A 19,412-nucleotide genomic window follows, 5' to 3' on the forward strand; every position below is an offset into this window, starting at 1 on the left:
ACGTGCGTATTCGAATGCAGCGTTGTGTCAAAATTTCAAAGGAATCGGTAGGAACAAACGAACATTACATTTTTATTTATATAGATAGATAGATAGATGATCTGCTTTAGTTCATTTTCACAGAAAAGCAAACTTAGGGTGTCGTACTCATAGTACCATCTGTTGGACATAAAAGCCTTAACCTAGATGATATCTTTTAATTTATATGAATGTTTAACGGAATAATATACAGCCTATGTCCATCCTGAAGTTCCATTCTAAATATTGGTGAAAGAATTTTTGAAATCGGATGAGTAGTTTCGGAGATTACCCGCTACATCCAAACTTACTTACTTACAAACATTACCTCTTTATAATATTAGTATAGATATAAATTTGTAAATACCATTGATTTTACTGCATCTTGGCTTTTATAAAATTTCTGCTGACTAAGATGCTTTGCTTCTTTTAATAATTTTAATAATTTAACTGCCCTTTCATGAGTTTGATCAACACTATCACCATCTATAAAAAATAAAGTATACTACATTAAAAATGCATTATATTTATGAGCACTTAATAGTAATTATGCTACTAAATAAATAATATTTAAAATATAAATCATGTAATCCATTATATATATAAAAAAAGATGTTATACAAAAAGTATGTTCAATCCTGGAGGTTAGATTTGAGATTAAGATTAATTTGAGTTTTTGTATTTAAATGGAACATTCTGAACATTTAAAAGATAAGTGTAATATTCTTTTAGGTCAACATTTTATATAAAAATTATAACCGTGCATCTGATGAATGTTTATTTTAAAATAAAAGCATTAAGTCTATTCAAAGTAAAATTTTTCAAATGTTTGTTTGTTTAGTTATGGCAATGCAACACTTGGGTGATCTGCCTAGGGGGATGTTTCCTTCCAGGAGGTCTTTTTAAAGGAAACTGGTTCCTATTTAGGCATTACAGACATGGAGAAAACCTGGAAAACTCCACATTGCCAGCCCGTCCGACCGAGGTGCAAACTAATGACTGAACTCCCAGTGTTCAGGATAAAAAGATCACTTGGCCACTTTTGGTGGGCCATTTTTCAAATGTATTTTGGTTTCTAAGAATATTTTTCTTTATAAAAGGAAACAATTTTTTTGTTTCTGAACTCTCACATTACTTGTTCAAATCAAAGCACATAAATATAATAAGTAATTATTCAAACTAAAGTTCAAGTTGCAGTAATTTAATAATTTTCAACAACTTTTTAAAAGTTTTGTTTCCTGAAAGAGTCTACAGGTATCTATTGTGCTCTTTTTTGTTACAAATATTTGAATTTTGAAATAGTAATTCATAGATAAGATCAATGCTTCTGAGTTAATTAACAAATCTGATTTTTAAAAATAATTCCTAATTGTCCACAATCATGGATCTTAATTTCTCCCTTTTATTCTTATTTAATGAATTTATTCTTGTGTGTTAAAATATAAAATTATCCTGCTATAAGTTATGGACACTTACAGCATTTCTTTATATTCATTTTATAGAATAAATAGATAATTTTTAAGATTTATATTTTAAAAAATCAATGCTAAGGCTATTAATTAAAATACAAAACTTTTATATTTTTAATGAGTCATATTAAGATTCAATATATATCATCTGATAAGAAAATGTAAAATAAACAATCTTGAAGAGAATGTTTTATTCAAATTTTAAGTGGTAAGAAATACATTGAAAACAGTATCAGTTTCATGTAGTGAAAAAATATTGTCTGTAAAATCTTAAGTGCAATCTTTATTTAGTATTGTGTATATTTATTAATCCTCAACAGTTCAAATTTTCCAAAATTCCAAGTTATCTGAATTTAATCTAGTTTCAAAATCCAGATTAACGAGATTCTACTACATGAAATACTCATATATACATTTGATATTTTATATAATACTAAATGAAGTGCTGCAAATATTTATTTTTCACAATACTATATTTAATTTTATTTTTCTTAGTCTATATCAGTTAGACAAATAAGACAAATATACTTGAGGGCTTATCACATTGGTGTGATAAGCCCTCAAGTATATTTGTCTAATTGATATAGACTAAGAAAAATAAAACAATGTTAAGGGCTAAAAGCAATAGATTGCTCAATTGAATTATATTTAATGTAGTAATATTTTTCTTTATATTTTAGACAACTGTAGCCACTAAAATATATTATTGATTTAATCTTTCTGTATAGTAAATTTATGTGAAAATGATATTATAAAATGATATTTGGAATTAATCATATCTGTAATACTTAATATTTAAAATTAGTTATAAGAAAACATTACCTTGTCCTAGGACATATTTCTGTAAACAAGCACAAGGTTTAATTTTGAATTCTGGACAAAATAAACGTTCAGCATCTCTATCATGCAATGTATCAACTAATGATAATGAAAAAGCTTTAGCTTCTTGGAAATACTTTTCTTTTTCTTCAGGAGTAGGGCCCTGTTTAAATATTACACACAAAAATAATTTATTTATTTTAAATTGTATTTAATCTTTAACTATCTTCATATAAATATTGTTTGAAGATGCAAAACAAAGAAATAATATACTGATAAACAATAATCTATATATGTATATATATACAGAATATGCTTTTGTGAAATCTGTTTTGTGAAATCCATCTATTTTACTGTTTAATCTCATTTGAAATAATCAGAAGCAAAACTATGCCTAATTCTGCTATTCTATAGTGGTGCTCTTCCCTGCCATTCCAACTATTGAACTTCCTCTGTCCAGTATAAGCTAACTTCTTAAACTGACATTCTTCTTAACACAATTTCTGTAATAATTGTCACACAATCATGGATCTTCTTGGATTCACATCACAATCATGGATTCACACAATCATGGATGACATTCTTCTGTTGATTTCCAATAATTTTTTAGTTTTCATTGAGTTCTAATTAGTTTTTAATTTTACATTACAGTAGAGCATCAATTATCTGAAAAAATTCAGGACTGGGGTTGTTTGGATAACTGATCATGTATGAAAAAATATATTAAACACAAAACTATACTGTGTATATTTCTATCACACATCTTACAAATACACCCCTTACATAAAGTAGTATATTAAAGTAGGCCTATGTTTAGGTTCACAGGGAGGAAGAGATTGCTGCAGCACCACAGCACAAGCGGAAATTTGAATTTGCCAACTGGAATGCTTTCAGTTAACCAATGTTTTGGTGGATTGGTATTTGAATTAATCAATGCTCTACTGTATTAACAAAAAATTATTCTGAATTATTTCTTTATGAAAGGAACATTAATCGACACAAACAATTGTCTTATTAGACCACTTTATTTCATTAATGTCATATAAATATCAAACTGACATTATTAATGATGAAAATACTTGTTTCACTGTTTAATAAAAAGTTTTTTCATGTTTAATGTTGCTTGACTGTAACTTCTATTTTACAGTCTTCATTCTTTTTGGATCCAACAAAATTTGATAATTGAATCTTGTTTAATGTAGGTATATAGCCAAGATCAATTGTTTAAGATCTTCAATAGATTAAAAAGATGTATCATAAATTTTAACAGAAAGCTGTGAATATTTCCTATGGAAAAAAGCTAGTTACTTGTATATATTAAAGTTTTTCAATAAACTATTATGATTTAAATGTTTTATTACAGACTTGCCTTCTTTTTTTGATTTTTCTTGCTTTTATCGTTGATAGCCAATCCGCATCCCACACACAAAAGTAACATTCGATTAGATTCGGAGTCAAAATAATATCTTGGAAATGATGATTGCTGAGATTTTTTCCTAACTTTTCTGTAAGATAGAATGTAATTTTATCAATTTATAACTGCAGAAACACTTCAGAAACAGATTCAAATCATTAATTTATAATAAAAATTAAAATATAATATCTAGAGCAATAAATATTGATGAGTAACATCAATTATAAAATATCAACTTTGATAATTAATAGGAATTTAATAATTTAAGTTAAAAGTATTTCAAATTTCCTAATTATTAATCTTAATGATACATAGTAACATATATATCTACTGTATATTCTTAATAAATGAATCATTAATTAACTAAATTAATTCAATTACAATGAGTTCTGACACAAGCTACTGTTACAAATTAATGAATGAAATCATGAAGGATGAATTGATAATAATAAAAATTGTGTTATCCCTAAGGCTAATCAAAAGTTTATTAATTAAGACTGGAATAGAGTCAAATTCAGACCTTTTGCAATATTCCACCAAACAACATTGACTCTTTAGATATGCAAAAAAGGAGTGGGGAAGGCCTTGCAAAGAGAATTTCAAGGGTTCAAAAAAAGATTTTGCTTTAGAATCTGATTTATTACAGGAAGATGTGCAAGAGGAGCTAAGACAATATACAGAAAGTCAAAAAGGTTCTAATATACAAGATTATTTTGACCCTTTGGAAGAACCAGTAACTGATACAGACCTAAATTCTGAATACTGTACATGTTATAATCATTATTCAGCGTAATCCAGGTACATTTTTCTTGATTAAATAATGAATTTAAAATTATAAGATACAAAATACAGTTTTTGTAAACAAAAAATATACGTTCTTTGAGAAGAATTAAAGAATTTTGCAAATAGATTGGAGGAAGTTGAAACTATCATTAAAAAGTCAAGGTCAGATGAGAGAGGTTTGAATTTCAGCTAGCTAAACTGCTTAATGAAAGATTTACTAAAAATATAATAATACAATGACAATCTCCATTAACAGAAAGACAAAAGATGATAATATTAATGTACAAATATAAACACCAACCAAAACCCAATGCATAGCAAATGGACACCCACAACTGCCGTAAAATTTGAGGGTGTATATTTATACCTTGCCAGGTATGCGATGGCTGAATGAGTGCCTTGAGTGGATGTTTCTGGATGAAGGTGCAAATGCCTCTCCAGTTGGTATCATAATAACTGGTTATATCTAACACTTATATATACTGGAAGAGGAGATCGAATCAAAGGTCCAGGTAGCGTAACTATCAATGCATCCGCACAGTAAGCGGGAGTGTGGGTTCGAGTCCCACTTCGAGCCGATTCTTTTCTTCCAGCTTAATCTAAATTATTTAATTAAATATTATAATTATTAATTTTAATACAAGATGGCACCTAACGCCTCCCTCCCTCTTGTGTCAAATTCATTTGTAATTCTTAATTAATATTTTCAAATTANTATATGTATATATATATGTATGTGTGTGTGTATTTGAATGGTCTTAAATAATAAGAATAATAAAGCATAATGTTATAGTACATTTTTTGATCATTGTTATCTGAAAATCTCAATATTCATCTAAAAAAATTTATTAATTTGATAATTACAGCATCATAGTACTTACTTATTACTTTCTTCTGTGTGCTTTTTAGCTTGTTCTTGCCAAAACTTCTTTAAACCATGCTGAGGTGGTTCACGATCACCTCCGGTCAGTCTCATCTGATCGCTAACTTTTGATATTGTACTCCGACTACAACCTGTTACCTGTAGCATATATATGAAATTTAATCAATATTTTGCTATAAAGACATAATTTAAAGGATATATGATTACATTATTTTAAAATTACCAATGAGATAAATTTATAACAATTAGTTCTGATTCCACCAGATGGTGTAAGCATTTCTGCTAAAACTCTTCTCGCTTCTGCTTGTCCCATTTCTGCCCTCTCTCTCCACTGTTGTAACAATTTTCCATGAGAAAGAGCAATTAAAACACAGTTATCTTTGCAACACATTTCTGTTGGAAGATCAGATATAGGCTTTAATAATCCAAGCACGGCTTTGCCCTTTTTCCTTTTTATTCGCCGAACTCTCTGTAAACAAATTATAATTTAGTTAAATGAAGAAAAAAGTAATTGTTGATATGTACTGTAGTTAAAAATTTAAAAAAAATGCCTAATGCCTAAATATTTATTGGGAGTATTTAATTTCCCATTATTACTTTAAACCAAACACACATAAAATTACATTGGCCTCATTAAAGTGTTTGAATGTAATTACAAGACAGTCTATTCTAAATTATTGATAAATATAAAATTTGTTCTTTTAAAGTTTGTTAATGGCTTTACTCATGTTTCAGAATTTTGTATAAGTAAGAATAAAAGAAATAAATATTACTGTATTTACTCAAACATAAGATACCATCAAAATCAAATTTAAGATGTATCTTAATTTTTACATGCTTACCCATGGATTTTTTCTTCCTTTTTGAAAAAATATACAATTTGAGATAAATTTATGTCAACAGGATTGATTCTGTTGATACATATTTGTTTAATATTTATTGCAAAGCAAGTTATATATCACTATTTTTCATAGTATCACAGTCAGAAAACTCTTTACTTTCTGACTTTGTGTTAGGCCTTCACTTTTTCCACACGTAATCATCCTTGGTGTTGTTTGACGCATCAAAAATGCAACATTTCTTGAAAGAATACTGCATATTTCTTTATACAATTTCTATCCAAATAGTTATTACATTACTATAACAGCTTGATTAAGCTAGCTGGCCTCTTAAATATATACTATTACAAATATTGGTGTAATAAAACCATTAAAATGACACAATAAAATTACTGATAGAGAAATATGTTGCATGGCATTAGAGGTCACTAATTATGACACATTACATCAGATCTATGACACAACCTATTTTCAGAGATACTAAAAACTGAAAAAAGTGCATCTTATATTTAGTAAACATGATAGATCAAAAATATATCAATTACCTCAGGTTCAGTCCTTAACCTCTTATGAAGGAAATTATTTGAGTACATAAGAACTTTCTGCGTTGCCCTTTCACATAAATGAAGTTCTTCACGAAGATATTTCCTTTGTTTTAAAACAAAATCTTCAAACTGGTGACTTCTTTTTTGTCCATTTCCCAATCCGACATTTGTTCGGTGAATTTTTGTTCCAGAACTTTTACTCTTAAATTTAAAGAATCATACAGAGAGAGATTAATTAATGAATCAATATATTTAAAAATGAATAAATCATATATTTATCAAAATTTATCAATCCTATTCTGATAATAAATTAAATCTATCAAGTATTTTAAGTAATACAACCCTGACAAAAAAAAAAAAAAAAAAAAAAAAAAAAAAAAAAAAAAAAAAAAAAAAAAAAAAAAAAAAAAAAAAAAAAAAAAAAAAAAAAAAAAAAAAAAAAAAAAAAAAAAAAAAAAAAAAAAAAAAAAAAAAAAAAAAAAAAAAAAAAAAAAAAAAAAAAAAAAAAAAAAAAAAAAAAAAAAAAAAAAAAAAAAAAAAAAAAAAAAAAAAAAAAAAAAAAAAAAAAAAAAAAAAAAAAAAAAAAAAAAAAAAAAAAAAAAAAAAAAAAAAAAAAAAAAAAAAAAAAAAAAAAAAAAAAAAAAAAAAAAAAAAAAAAAAAAAAAAAAAAAAAAAAAAAAAAAAAAAAAAAAAAAAAAAAAAAAAAAAAAAAAAAAAAAAAAAAAAAAAAAAAAAAAAAAAAAAAAAAAAAAAAAAAAAAAAAAAAAAAAAAAAAAAAAAAAAAAAAAAAAAAAAAAAAAAAAAAAAAAAAAAAAAAAAAAAAAAAAAAAAAAAAAAAAAAAAAAAAAAAAAAAAAAAAAAAAAAAAAAAAAAAAAAAAAAAAAAAAAAAAAAAAAAAAAAAAAAAAAAAAAAAAAAAAAAAAAAAAAAAAAAAAAAAAAAAAAAAAAAAAAAAAAAAAAAAAAAAAAAAAAAAAAAAAAAAAAAAAAAAAAAAAAAAAAAAAAAAAAAAAAAAAAAAAAAAAAAAAAAAAAAAAAAAAAAAAAAAAAAAAAAAAAAAAAAAAAAAAAAAAAAAAAAAAAAAAAAAAAAAAAAAAAAAAAAAAAAAAAAAAAAAAAAAAAAAAAAAAAAAAAAAAAAAAAAAAAAAAAAAAAAAAAAAAAAAAAAAAAAAAAAAAAAAAAAAAAAAAAAAAAAAAAAAAAAAAAAAAAAAAAAAAAAAAAAAAAAAAAAAAAAAAAAAAAAAAAAAAAAAAAAAAAAAAAAAAAAAAAAAAAAAAAAAAAAAAAAAAAAAAAAAAAAAAAAAAAAAAAAAAAAAAAAAAAAAAAAAAAAAAAAAAAAAAAAAAAAAAAAAAAAAAAAAAAAAAAAAAAAAAAAAAAAAAAAAAAAAAAAAAAAAAAAAAAAAAAAAAAAAAAAAAAAAAAAAAAAAAAAAAAAAAAAAAAAAAAAAAAAAAAAAAAAAAAAAAAAAAAAAAAAAAAAAAAAAAAAAAAAAAAAAAAAAAAAAAAAAAAAAAAAAAAAAAAAAAAAAAAAAAAAAAAAAAAAAAAAAAAAAAAAAAAAAAAAAAAAAAAAAAAAAAAAAAAAAAAAAAAAAAAAAAAAAAAAAAAAAAAAAAAAAAAAAAAAAAAAAAAAAAAAAAAAAAAAAAAAAAAAAAAAAAAAAAAAAAAAAAAAAAAAAAAAAAAAAAAAAAAAAAAAAAAAAAAAAAAAAAAAAAAAAAAAAAAAAAAAAAAAAAAAAAAAAAAAAAAAAAAAAAAAAAAAAAAAAAAAAAAAAAAAAAAAAAAAAAAAAAAAAAAAAAAAAAAAAAAAAAAAAAAAAAAAAAAAAAAAAAAAAAAAAAAAAAAAAAAAAAAAAAAAAAAAAAAAAAAAAAAAAAAAAAAAAAAAAAAAAAAAAAAAAAAAAAAAAAAAAAAAAAAAAAAAAAAAAAAAAAAAAAAAAAAAAAAAAAAAAAAAAAAAAAAAAAAAAAAAAAAAAAAAAAAAAAAAAAAAAAAAAAAAAAAAAAAAAAAAAAAAAAAAAAAAAAAAAAAAAAAAAAAAAAAAAAAAAAAAAAAAAAAAAAAAAAAAAAAAAAAAAAAAAAAAAAAAAAAAAAAAAAAAAAAAAAAAAAAAAAAAAAAAAAAAAAAAAAAAAAAAAAAAAAAAAAAAAAAAAAAAAAAAAAAAAAAAAAAAAAAAAAAAAAAAAAAAAAAAAAAAAAAAAAAAAAAAAAAAAAAAAAAAAAAAAAAAAAAAAAAAAAAAAAAAAAAAAAAAAAAAAAAAAAAAAAAAAAAAAAAAAAAAAAAAAAAAAAAAAAAAAAAAAAAAAAAAAAAAAAAAAAAAAAAAAAAAAAAAAAAAAAAAAAAAAAAAAAAAAAAAAAAAAAAAAAAAAAAAAAAAAAAAAAAAAAAAAAAAAAAAAAAAAAAAANCGTGTTGCCAGGCGGCAGAAAGCATATATATAATTATAATAAAGTTACAATACAATAAGTTAATATATAATTATATATACAGTACCTAATTTATATATAATTAATATATAATTATATGTACAGTACCTAATTTATATATAATTTATATATAATACTGTACAGACGATAGCAAACTCAATTTAGCCGTTCCGTAGCGTGGCGCAGGGTCAGAGGAAAGTAGTTCGGCTGCTCATCCACTATTGGTCCAGATTCTATCAATCTCGTTGCGAAACGACGTTATAGGAGGTATTTTATACGAATGTTGCTACAATTTTTTCGCTACGTTATAGGAATTGTCGTTATAGGAACGCACGTTATAGGGGGGTCAACTGTATATATAAAATTGCTTGTCCTGACTGACTGATTCATTCACTCACTGATTCATCATCGCCCAGAGCAAACCGCTGAACCTAAAGAGGTGAAATTTGGTACACAGTTAGGGTACGTCATGAAAACGCTCACTAAGAAGGGATTTTTCGAAATTCCCCCGCAGGGGGTAGAGGGAGAGGATTAAGGCTTAACTGGAAAAACGGCTTCTACTGTACTATTTTAGATGCAATTTTTTGTTTTTATCTGCATTTTAGTAGGGTATGCCATGGGAATGCACAATAAGACAGGATTTTTCAAAATTCCCCCATGGGGGAGAGGGAGAGGATTAAGGCTTAACCGGAAGAACCGCTTCTACTGCACTATTTTAGACGCAATTTTTTGTTTTTATCTGCGTTTTAGTAGGGTATGCCATCGGAATGCACAATAAGACGGGATTTTTCAAAATTCTTCCGTGGGGGGGAGAGAGAGATGATTAAGGCTTAACTGGAAGAACCGCTTCTACTGCATTATTTTAGATGCAATGTTTTTGTTTTTATCTGCGTTTTAGTAGGGTATGCCATGGCAATGCACACTAAGAAGGGATTTTTCGAAATTCCCCCACGGGGGGAAAGGGAGAGGATTAAGTCTTAACCGGAAGAACGGCTTCTACTGTACTATTTTAGATGCAATTTTTTGTTTTTATCTGTGTTTTAGTAGGGTATACCATGGGAATGCACACTAAGAAGGGATTTTTCGAAATTCCCCCTCGGGGGAGAGGGAGAGGATTTAGTCTTCATCGAGTACTCAGGTGTATTAAATTAATAACATTTCAGACATTGTTACAAATATTTTTATCTTTTTCGATTTTAAAAATGTTCGAACCGTTTTAAATTTGAATTTGTTATTGCATATTGGTTTGATTATAGAACAATTGTAAACGTTCCAGAAAATTGATCAAATTGAAAATAGTTCATTTGATTCTCGGCAATTCTCATCATTCTCAGCAGTAGTTGTTATATAACAATTACTATGGTTGTTGAAATACTGAATATAAATGGGGTTTGCTTGCAAAACTTTTGCGGGCGAAGTCGCGGGTAACAGCTAGTATAATATATATTCTCTCCACTTCAAATTAGTAATGTCTTGCCCCTGTACATCATACTTTTCTGTTAGCAATAGAGTTGTGCCAGTCATCTATCTAACTCCTTTCAGGGGAAAATTTTTGAATTGAAATATTGAAATAACATGACTTCTGGTTTGCACCAGAAGTTCATATATAGTTAATTGGGGCCTCCTGCCCCTAATCTTTCCATATCTGGTCTAGGCTTTCATCTAGCTAACTCCATTCTTGAGATTAAAGAAAGACAGACGGACAGTGGGAATTTATAGGTCTATAATTTTCTCAAATTGCAGCCCAATAATAATTCTTGATATAAAAAATAATGGCCCAACAGTGTTACTATTATAAAATATAAAAGCAAAATAGTATAAAGAAAAAATATCTAATTAAGTAGTGATAATTTTAAATTGTATAAGACCTTTGACAAGCATAGTTTTGCAATGAGCCTACTTTATATAACTTTATATAATGTAAAGCCTGTATCGCACAGAACATACAAAGTCTAAGATCCCAGCTAATACCAGATTCTGAGAAATAGATTTAAGACCACACATTGATAAGAGTATATTATGGGCACAGTCTGGTAAAGTGGCTTCATACAACTGGACAAGCAAGTCAATGACAAAGCCCATTCAATTTGAAATAGGCTATGTCATTGGCTTGCTTATCAGCTCTATTAAAGCCACTTTATTGCTTTATTATGCACCCCATACTCCTGAGAAGAAGAAGTAAAATTGCAGATCGGAATGAAGTGGTTGGGACCTTATCAGAGCAGTAGATCGTGCCTATAGAAGTAAAAAAGAGTCAATGAAACCAACGATCACTATTCATGAGATATAGCCCCCAATATCAACCTATAAACATGAGATAGGCTTAATCAAGTACACAGTAAAACTGATCACACCCCGAAATAGTTGGTGCAATGGTGTTTATTGTTTTATGAGCTTTTAGCCACCTCTAGTAAAGTCAAAATTGGTTGATGTTTTTAGCTTTCTTTGAGAAATAGTTCTGGATTTTTTCATCTTTAAATTTTAGCCCATTTTTGAGGGTCCTTAAAATTCTAGATAGGCCAATATCAGAGGGGGGCAATATCTCACAAAGAGTCACACATAGACTATTGATTCCTTTGACTTTTTACTCCTAGGGGCACGATCTACAGCTCTGATAAGGTCCCAACCACTACATTGCCCGGTGAAGTGCCTTTAGTAGGCAATGAACCCAATTCTATCCAATGAACTATACAGTAAATAACTAGCCCTCACAAAATTTGTCACTATTTTACACAGAATGACATAAAAGTTTTGCCATAATCAAGAAAGTTTGGTAAGATGCGAACTCCAAATAAAGGATTTGCCACCCCGTAGACCAAAAAACAGTCGATGGAACCATACCCGTAAACATGACCCTCGGTGAGACAACCACCTCCAAAGGTTGATTTTTATCACGAACCAGTATACTGCCCATTCTCCACACTCCGTATCAATCAAGGCTTGCTCCATACGTAATTGCACACTTTGGTGCTCACATCTCAGCACCCACTGAAACTATAACTTCCGTATCAAGCCGAGGGTTGGTTCCTCCAATGTCTTTGCTCCCACAGACCCAATTGCTGGCGTAATTGTACCGAACGGTTACACATTTCTTCTCCACACCGTTAATATTAAGAAAGAACCCGAAATTTACAAGTCACGTGTATCAAATGCAAGAAGATTTACTTACTTGTAAGAATTTACAATAAATAAAGACTTGCATTTATTACAATACAAAGGCTTTCTGTTCGATTTATTGTCCAACAGAGGTGCATTTCGCTCTTTGTTTACAGATTTTCTTTGCTTTTTGATGTTGTTCTGTTTAACAATCGGCTCGGGTGAATAATTTCTCTTTCTTTTGACGGATCTTTCGCTTCTTCTAATTAAATTCACTTCTTCCGATGACATTCCGAACTCCATTCGTCACCGATCCACAAAATGTAAACAAAACTTTCGCCATTCAGGGGGAAAAACGTGGGGGAATCGAATTCTTTACGCGATTTTTACTTCAAACAAATTCATTTCTCTCGAAAAAATCCTCAAACACATCATCGTTTTCACTTTCTTTAAGGTGTTTTACACAATTCAAGCTATCCGAGTTAATTATTTATAAATTTAAAGTCGTTTTAAATACCAAAAACTAGATTATTCATGACATTTTTCCAACTAGTTTCTGAATTTCTGCTGGACAGTGATTTAGGGTTGGTTTTAGGGAATTTTCGCTTATTTTTGTCGTCTCTTATCGTTCTTGGGGAAAATACGTTAAAGTCGCGTAAATTCATCCAGAACGAGTTATTAGGGAAAAAATCTGATACGAAATAGAATCGAATCACTATTAAAATTAATTAATTTTTAATAATTTATTTCTATTTTAATTTATATAAGGAATGTAAAATTACGTACTCGAATAAAAATTTTTTTGCGATTAGGGAAATTTCGTTCGTTTAGGGATATTTCACGAAATGGCAAAATATCTTGAAAATAGTTTTAAATTTAACGTTTTTATTTTTTTAATTTTATATTTTATTACAAAGTTTCGGTAAGTGATATGAAATAAAAAGTTATTTTTTTAAACACTTATAAACTTAAATAATAATCGTCGAATGGCTTATTCTTAGTATCTGTAGCACGTGTTTGCAAATTGTAATTGATTATTTTTATACAAGTAAGAAATTAATATATAATTTATTTAATTTTATAAATAATATAATTTAAATGAAATGTTAGAAGTTAATATATTATATTTTTCATCAATTATAAAAGATTTAAATATACAAATATTAATATGTTTATCTTTATTGACAATTTTCACTAAAATTAATGTCAATAATTGTAAATTTTGCATTGTTTAATACATTTCTATCACATGTTTGAGTTCTTCAGATGCTACTGATTTTATTTCATAAATTTTCCAAATAATATCATTGTTTACAATATTTTATGACTTATTTTAAATAAGTTGCACAGCAAAATAAATGGAATATCCATCTATTAAATTTTAAAATTAAAATATGGAGTTTGGTAATGATATTGCTTCAAAATTACAATTGTAGTAACAATGTAATGGTTATGTAAGAAGTTTATACAATTGCTAAGAATATAAAGACAATTTAAATTCTTATGTTACAATAAAATAAGTCCAGTTTTTAATTTTTAAAATTCTTTTTTGAGTTAAAGAATGTAAGAATATTAATAAACTGGACTAATTAATGCACCTTTAATGGTGGGATTTTTGGAAGAACGCTAATGCTTTCAGCTCTTTAACTGGGTTGAAAACAGATTCTTTTAAAAATCCTGCAGTAATTAGTCTGGCTAAGTTATCACGGTGGCTAGTATTTTGTCATCTTAGACTTTATTAGTAATCACAAAGATTACTTTTTTAGTAATCTTTGTGATTACTAATAAAGTCTAAGATGACAAATTAGTTAAAAATATGCATAATATGAAGATAGTTGCAAAAATAAAGTCTTCTTAGTATACTCTTCTTGTCAGGCCATCGACAAAAGCATCTCCTCTTTAAAATTTATGCACGTCACCTATAACCCATACTCTTCTTGTACAGAAACAATTAAATGCAAACAGAATTAATACATTTTTATAGATGTTCTAAGGATACCTGAAGGATTTTGTCTTGGGGAGACAAAACAAATAGTTATTTTTCAATTTACCAAATAATTTATTTACTAAATTATCTTCCTTTATCTTTATGAGAGTTAACAATAAATGGAAACTTCTACTATCTTTTAAAACATGAAGTCTTCCAAATAATATAGCATCTGCATTTAACTATAAGGAAAAGGACCAACTTGTTTTGACGACTGTAGTTACATCAGTACAATGACTATTAACATAAATTTACTCTTACAGAAATGCCATTGCTTTAAATTAAGGCTATCAGTTATACTCTTTTAGGAATCCATATAATCTATACTCTTTTTTTCATCACCAAAACCCTCAAACTACACTCTTTTCACTTGTTTTTGCTGTGAAACAGATAAATATTTGAAGTTGCTTTCATTGTTAATAGCTGGAATTGTGTGTTGTTTGTGTATTTCAATTTATTTCTTTGGAATTAAGGCAATGTTGTGGGGAAGTTCCAATATATCCTAGCTATGCATTTGAAAGTAGTTACCCTGCAAAGTAGATTTTTGTGCAGTATGCATAACTAATTTAAATCTTTATCCTGCTTTAAAGTCTTCCAAGATAGCAGTTACCAAAATTTCCTATTATAATCTTTGTTTATTATTGTGGTAGCACCTTTTTAAGATTGGTTAATTGCACCATGTACTGTAGCATTCGGAGAATAAAGTTCAATTATCGTAAAACTGAGTTGCGTGCATTTCAGACTGACCCAACCTCTGTTGGGACTATGTTTGATGTCCCCACCTCTGTATACTCTTTTGGGTCGAAAGATTTCTAGTTACATTTGATTTATAAAATTGCAAAGAAGAAGAATGCAAGAATAAAGAAAATCTTGAGAGGATCAGTAGCCATCTCATGGTTCCTCCCTGTGGATTTCCTCAAATTTTAATTGAACAAATCTTGTTTTTGGATACAATAAATTTTATTTGTGAAACATCAAAAGTATCAATTTATAACATATTTAAATCATTAAAAGCATCTAAATAAACTCAAACTGGAAAAGTATGAAAGTTTTGCTTTTAATGTCAATTGTTCCAGTTTTATGTAAACCATACAAACCATATAAACAAATTTAAAATGTACACAGTGACCACAAAGTCTCTAAGCAAGAGATTGTCTTTGATTTTCCAATTAAAGAATATTTTGACAATGAATTCAACAAACAACAAATTGGACATGGACTCAATATTGTATCTTGAAGGTCCCACCTAAAATTTGCTTTGAGGTACTGTAAATGAGAAAATTTTTCTACTTTACTGAGCAATTGATGATTTAAAAATAGATAATATAGACTATTTTAATAACTTTAAGTTATCAATATGGAATATTTTCAGAACAATATGAGAAAAAATAAAAATTTGTACAGAGAATGGTGGGAACGTGTAGACAACATTTGCAAAGTGACTTTGTGACCACTCTAAAGCAATATGCATATCTACAGAAATCAGCTTAAAACCAGTAAAGATTCATTTTTGGAATAGTTAATTATTAAAATTATTTATAATAATTAAATCAATTAATAGATAGGAACATAAAGTATAAACAAAAATGTAAACAAGTTTATTTTTCTAATGGCCTTAGTTACCAATGTATTTCCATAAGTGCTGTTTGTATGTGTTGCATGAGAACCAGAGTTTTCATGAAATACAACACATACAAATGGCACTTATGGAAATACATTGAATTGACCCAATGTGATAGGGTAGATGATGGGTATATTGATAGGCCTTAATTATCTTCTCAACTCATCATCAAGCAGGTTGTGAAAGACACACATCTTAGATTCTATCTAACATTACATAATTTAAAGTATTTATGTAGTGTTAAAATCTGTTACCCTTTCGTATTCTCTGACTGCCTGATTTTAACTATCTGAGAGAAAGAAGTACTCTGGATTAGGAGAGATATTTTTTATTTGTTTGGTCTCCAAGAATGCAGAGAAGGTATAAGATGATATATATTTTTCATCAGATCTTAAATTTCTTTACATCTTTTCAGTTACATTTTAATCTTCTAATTACCATACTTTAATGTATATACAGTAGTCCTACAGTAGCCAAACTGCAACTTACAAGTAGCATGCAGCACTTCTGGACTCTTACTACTACATATTTTGTGACCCACCAGTTCTTTATATATATATATATAGCAAGGGCTTACAAGTGCTGTATGCTGCTTGTAAGTTGCAGTTTGGCTACTATAGGACTATATAGATTAAAGTCTGGTAATTAGAAGATTATATATATAAAACTTATATAAAATATAGTTTTGGTAGAGAATGCAACTTTCATATTTCTCTTTTAGTATCATACAATGTAGGGAAATTATGATTGTATATGAATTGTATACAATCACAATCAGTTGTAAATTTTGTCTGACATAAGATACAACTTATAACCAATAGCCATTGTATTGATGCTTTACTTTCAAACATTGTCTAAACTTCAACCTATTTCTCTTATAAGAACATTTCAATGCTAAGTTAGAATGCCATGAGGGATAGATGTAATCTGACAGGAATATCTCAAGTCATTTGTACTTGTGTGTTGATTCACATGCTTTGTTAGCATTTTATTGTAGACAACTGCAGCGATCTGCCCCAAGGACAGTGTCAGGCGGGAAGTTTAACTGGGGCAGTATATCTGTCAAAAGATAATGCAGGTGTCCTAAGGCTAGCTCAGTGAGGACAGAAACCTCACATAGAGCAAAAGGGCAAAAGATGACTTGATCTTGATTTTCAATATTTTATTATTAAAAGAGACATGTTTCCAGATACTATCTCTGATATTAAATTTATTTATATGTACATAGGTGAAAGCCATTTATGGAATTATAAAGGTTGACAATACTTCAAAAACACTTTGAGAGAAGAAGGTTATCATAACAGCCTTTGGTTTTTCTGTTCACGATCCATTTCCATGTCCAGACTTTTTTTTATGTTCTTCAGCTATTTCATCTGCAGCTAGCATTACAATAATTGCTTTCATGACACAGGAAATCCTTGTTAATTTGAACTCAGTTCAAAATCCTGTTAATTTGTAACAGTACTTTTGTCCTGGCCTTAGATATAGAGATTTACACACGTTAAGGAATTAGGTTAGTTTGAAATATGGCTACTTCAAAATTTAAATTGAAAATTCTTTCCAAACTGTGATATGCATGTGTTAACTAGTTCATTTAGATCTATCTCCATGCTATAAGAGAACAATAGACCAAGAACAATTCTAATCTGGTCAATATGGCTTTGCTTTTACCATAATACATTTTCGGATTTTACCATAATACATTTTCATAATACAAAAAATACAAAAAAACTTTTTACCATAATACATTACCATTCCATTTTCTCTCTTATCTCATAAAATATGGCTGGGTTTCGGGATTGCAAGATTAGGTTAAAAGTAGCAGAATGAGATATTCGTAGTGTTCTAGGCTACTACATTTGGGCAACTTTCTACTTTTTGGGCCACTTTAAAAATAATTTAGGGTGCATTTTGAGAAAATCTGCTTTACTTTTTATAAAACTTATCTGAGAGGTTCTCACTGGATACGTTCTGTTTACCTGCAGTTTATTTATATTATTATTATTAATTATTAATTAATAAAAATTACATTCTGTATATGTAGCCTTATTCCATTTGCTTAATAAATTACTTCAGTTATATGGCATTTGACATATTGTACAGAAATATATAAATCTCAGATAATTTGAAACTTGATAATTCAAAGTCATGATTATTTTGTCCCTTGAATTTGAACTAACAAGAATTTCCTGTATATACCATTTGTTGGGCAGCCATGTTTAAATGCCTGCTACACAATATTGTGGCAATCTCAGGTATGAAAAATTGCATTGTTTGATTGGAAGTAATTGGACTAATATTTCATTGTCCTGAAATCACTTCTGACAAAATCATCTGATTTTTGTGTTTATATAATGCAAATTTTAAGTATATACAGTAAAAGTTCATGAATTCAAAGTTCAAAAGGTAAAAAATCCTGACTTTAAATTAATAAGTTTTGAGTTAACAATCTTTTCAATGCCATAAATTCTCCATTATCAAGCTTTTTCTTGAGAATTGTTCACAGAATGATTACAAAATTATATACAGTTTATGATGCTTTTGGGTAAATTCTCATGGTACCCAATCAAAATGCTGGTAACATACTATATCAGTAAAAGGATGTTGGTGCAAGATTGTAATGGCATGATGTTGTGTTTGGCTTGGAGAAATAATGTTTGTTTATCTTAATCATCTGTATTCATATGCAATTTTAAGAGAAAATGGAGATTATAGACTTATCAAAGGGTTGTGGATACATAGGAAAATAAGTTTGAGTTAAAAGTGCTGACAATTTTGATGTAATGAGACTGTATTATTATATGGAAAATCCTATATATTGTACCTAAGATCTGTAGACAGCTTTGAGTTAATGCAGTTTGACTTAGCAAGGTTTTACTATAGCACATTTTAACAATGCTATTACTATCACCTCTTTCTCAGCAAATGCAACTAATTATATCAACACACCTGAATTTTTTGAATGTTTGAGAATAAAATAATTTATGCTCGGCAAAAATTCAGGTGTGTTGATATAATTAATGCTTATTACTTTGGGGATAAGTTCTCCAAACTGTTATTAATTTTTCTGCAACCTTATGATTGATACATCATCCTTAATTGCCTGTTTTAAATATTTCTAATGTGTCAAGTTCGAATGTATTTCTAAAGTTGGTATGTATCATCTCTATGCCATCTAAATGTGCCTCTATCCATGGCTATGTTATAAACATGGTTAGTGCAGTTGTTGATTTCTTTTCTTCAATAGTATATTTGTGTTCTTTCAGTCTGAATGCAAATGACCTACAGGTGCAACCTATATATATTCTACCTCCTCTCCAACTTTGATCCATTATAAGGATCCAATACACTCCCTGGCTCTATGTGTGTTTATAGAATCTAATATTTTGTAAAATTTTGTACACTGAGTAACTGAGCATATGATGTTGTATCTCTCAATTTTCTTGAATATGCTATTTATTTTTTGGCATATTTTACTATCATGCAATGTGGTATCTCCTGCTCATGCTGTTTAAAGCAAC

The 19,412-nt window shown here is 26.9% G+C and overlaps 2 protein-coding genes across 6 annotated transcripts in view; one reads left to right on the plus strand and one right to left on the minus strand.

The window, feature by feature from the left end:
* The window catches only part of LOC111637676, a gene marked incomplete at its 5' end in the record, with an annotated part of 24,206 nt that extends 17,226 nt beyond the window's left edge, over positions 1 to 6,980 (minus strand). The window contains 3 exons of the mRNA XM_023383238.1: positions 5,385 to 5,524; positions 5,610 to 5,855; positions 6,771 to 6,980. Coding sequence (XP_023239006.1) covers positions 5,385 to 5,524; positions 5,610 to 5,855; positions 6,771 to 6,980 — 596 coding nt within the window. The remainder of the gene's footprint in view (positions 1 to 5,384; positions 5,525 to 5,609; positions 5,856 to 6,770) is intronic.
* The window catches only part of LOC111637680 (ZZ-type zinc finger-containing protein 3-like), a 58,246-nt gene that overhangs the window by 17,727 nt on the left and 21,107 nt on the right, over positions 1 to 19,412 (plus strand). Inside the window, exons 1-2 of one of the 5 annotated variants that reach the window (XM_023383242.1) lie at positions 13,110 to 13,205; positions 13,285 to 13,331. The exons of 1 other annotated variant lie outside the window; for it this stretch is intronic. In XM_023383242.1, coding sequence (XP_023239010.1) covers positions 13,129 to 13,205; positions 13,285 to 13,331 — 124 coding nt within the window. In that variant the 5' untranslated portion in view covers positions 13,110 to 13,128. Of the gene's footprint in view, positions 1 to 13,109; positions 13,206 to 13,284; positions 13,332 to 15,720; positions 15,767 to 19,412 lie in introns of those variants that run through there. 3 more of the 5 variants (XM_023383244.1, XM_023383245.1, XM_023383243.1) reach the window with 3 other exon arrangements.

Source organism: Centruroides sculpturatus, unplaced genomic scaffold (assembly GCF_000671375.1).
Source record: "Centruroides sculpturatus isolate CEXI.00-Female unplaced genomic scaffold, Cexi_2.0 scaffold697, whole genome shotgun sequence".
Taxonomy (NCBI): domain Eukaryota; kingdom Metazoa; phylum Arthropoda; class Arachnida; order Scorpiones; family Buthidae; genus Centruroides; species Centruroides sculpturatus.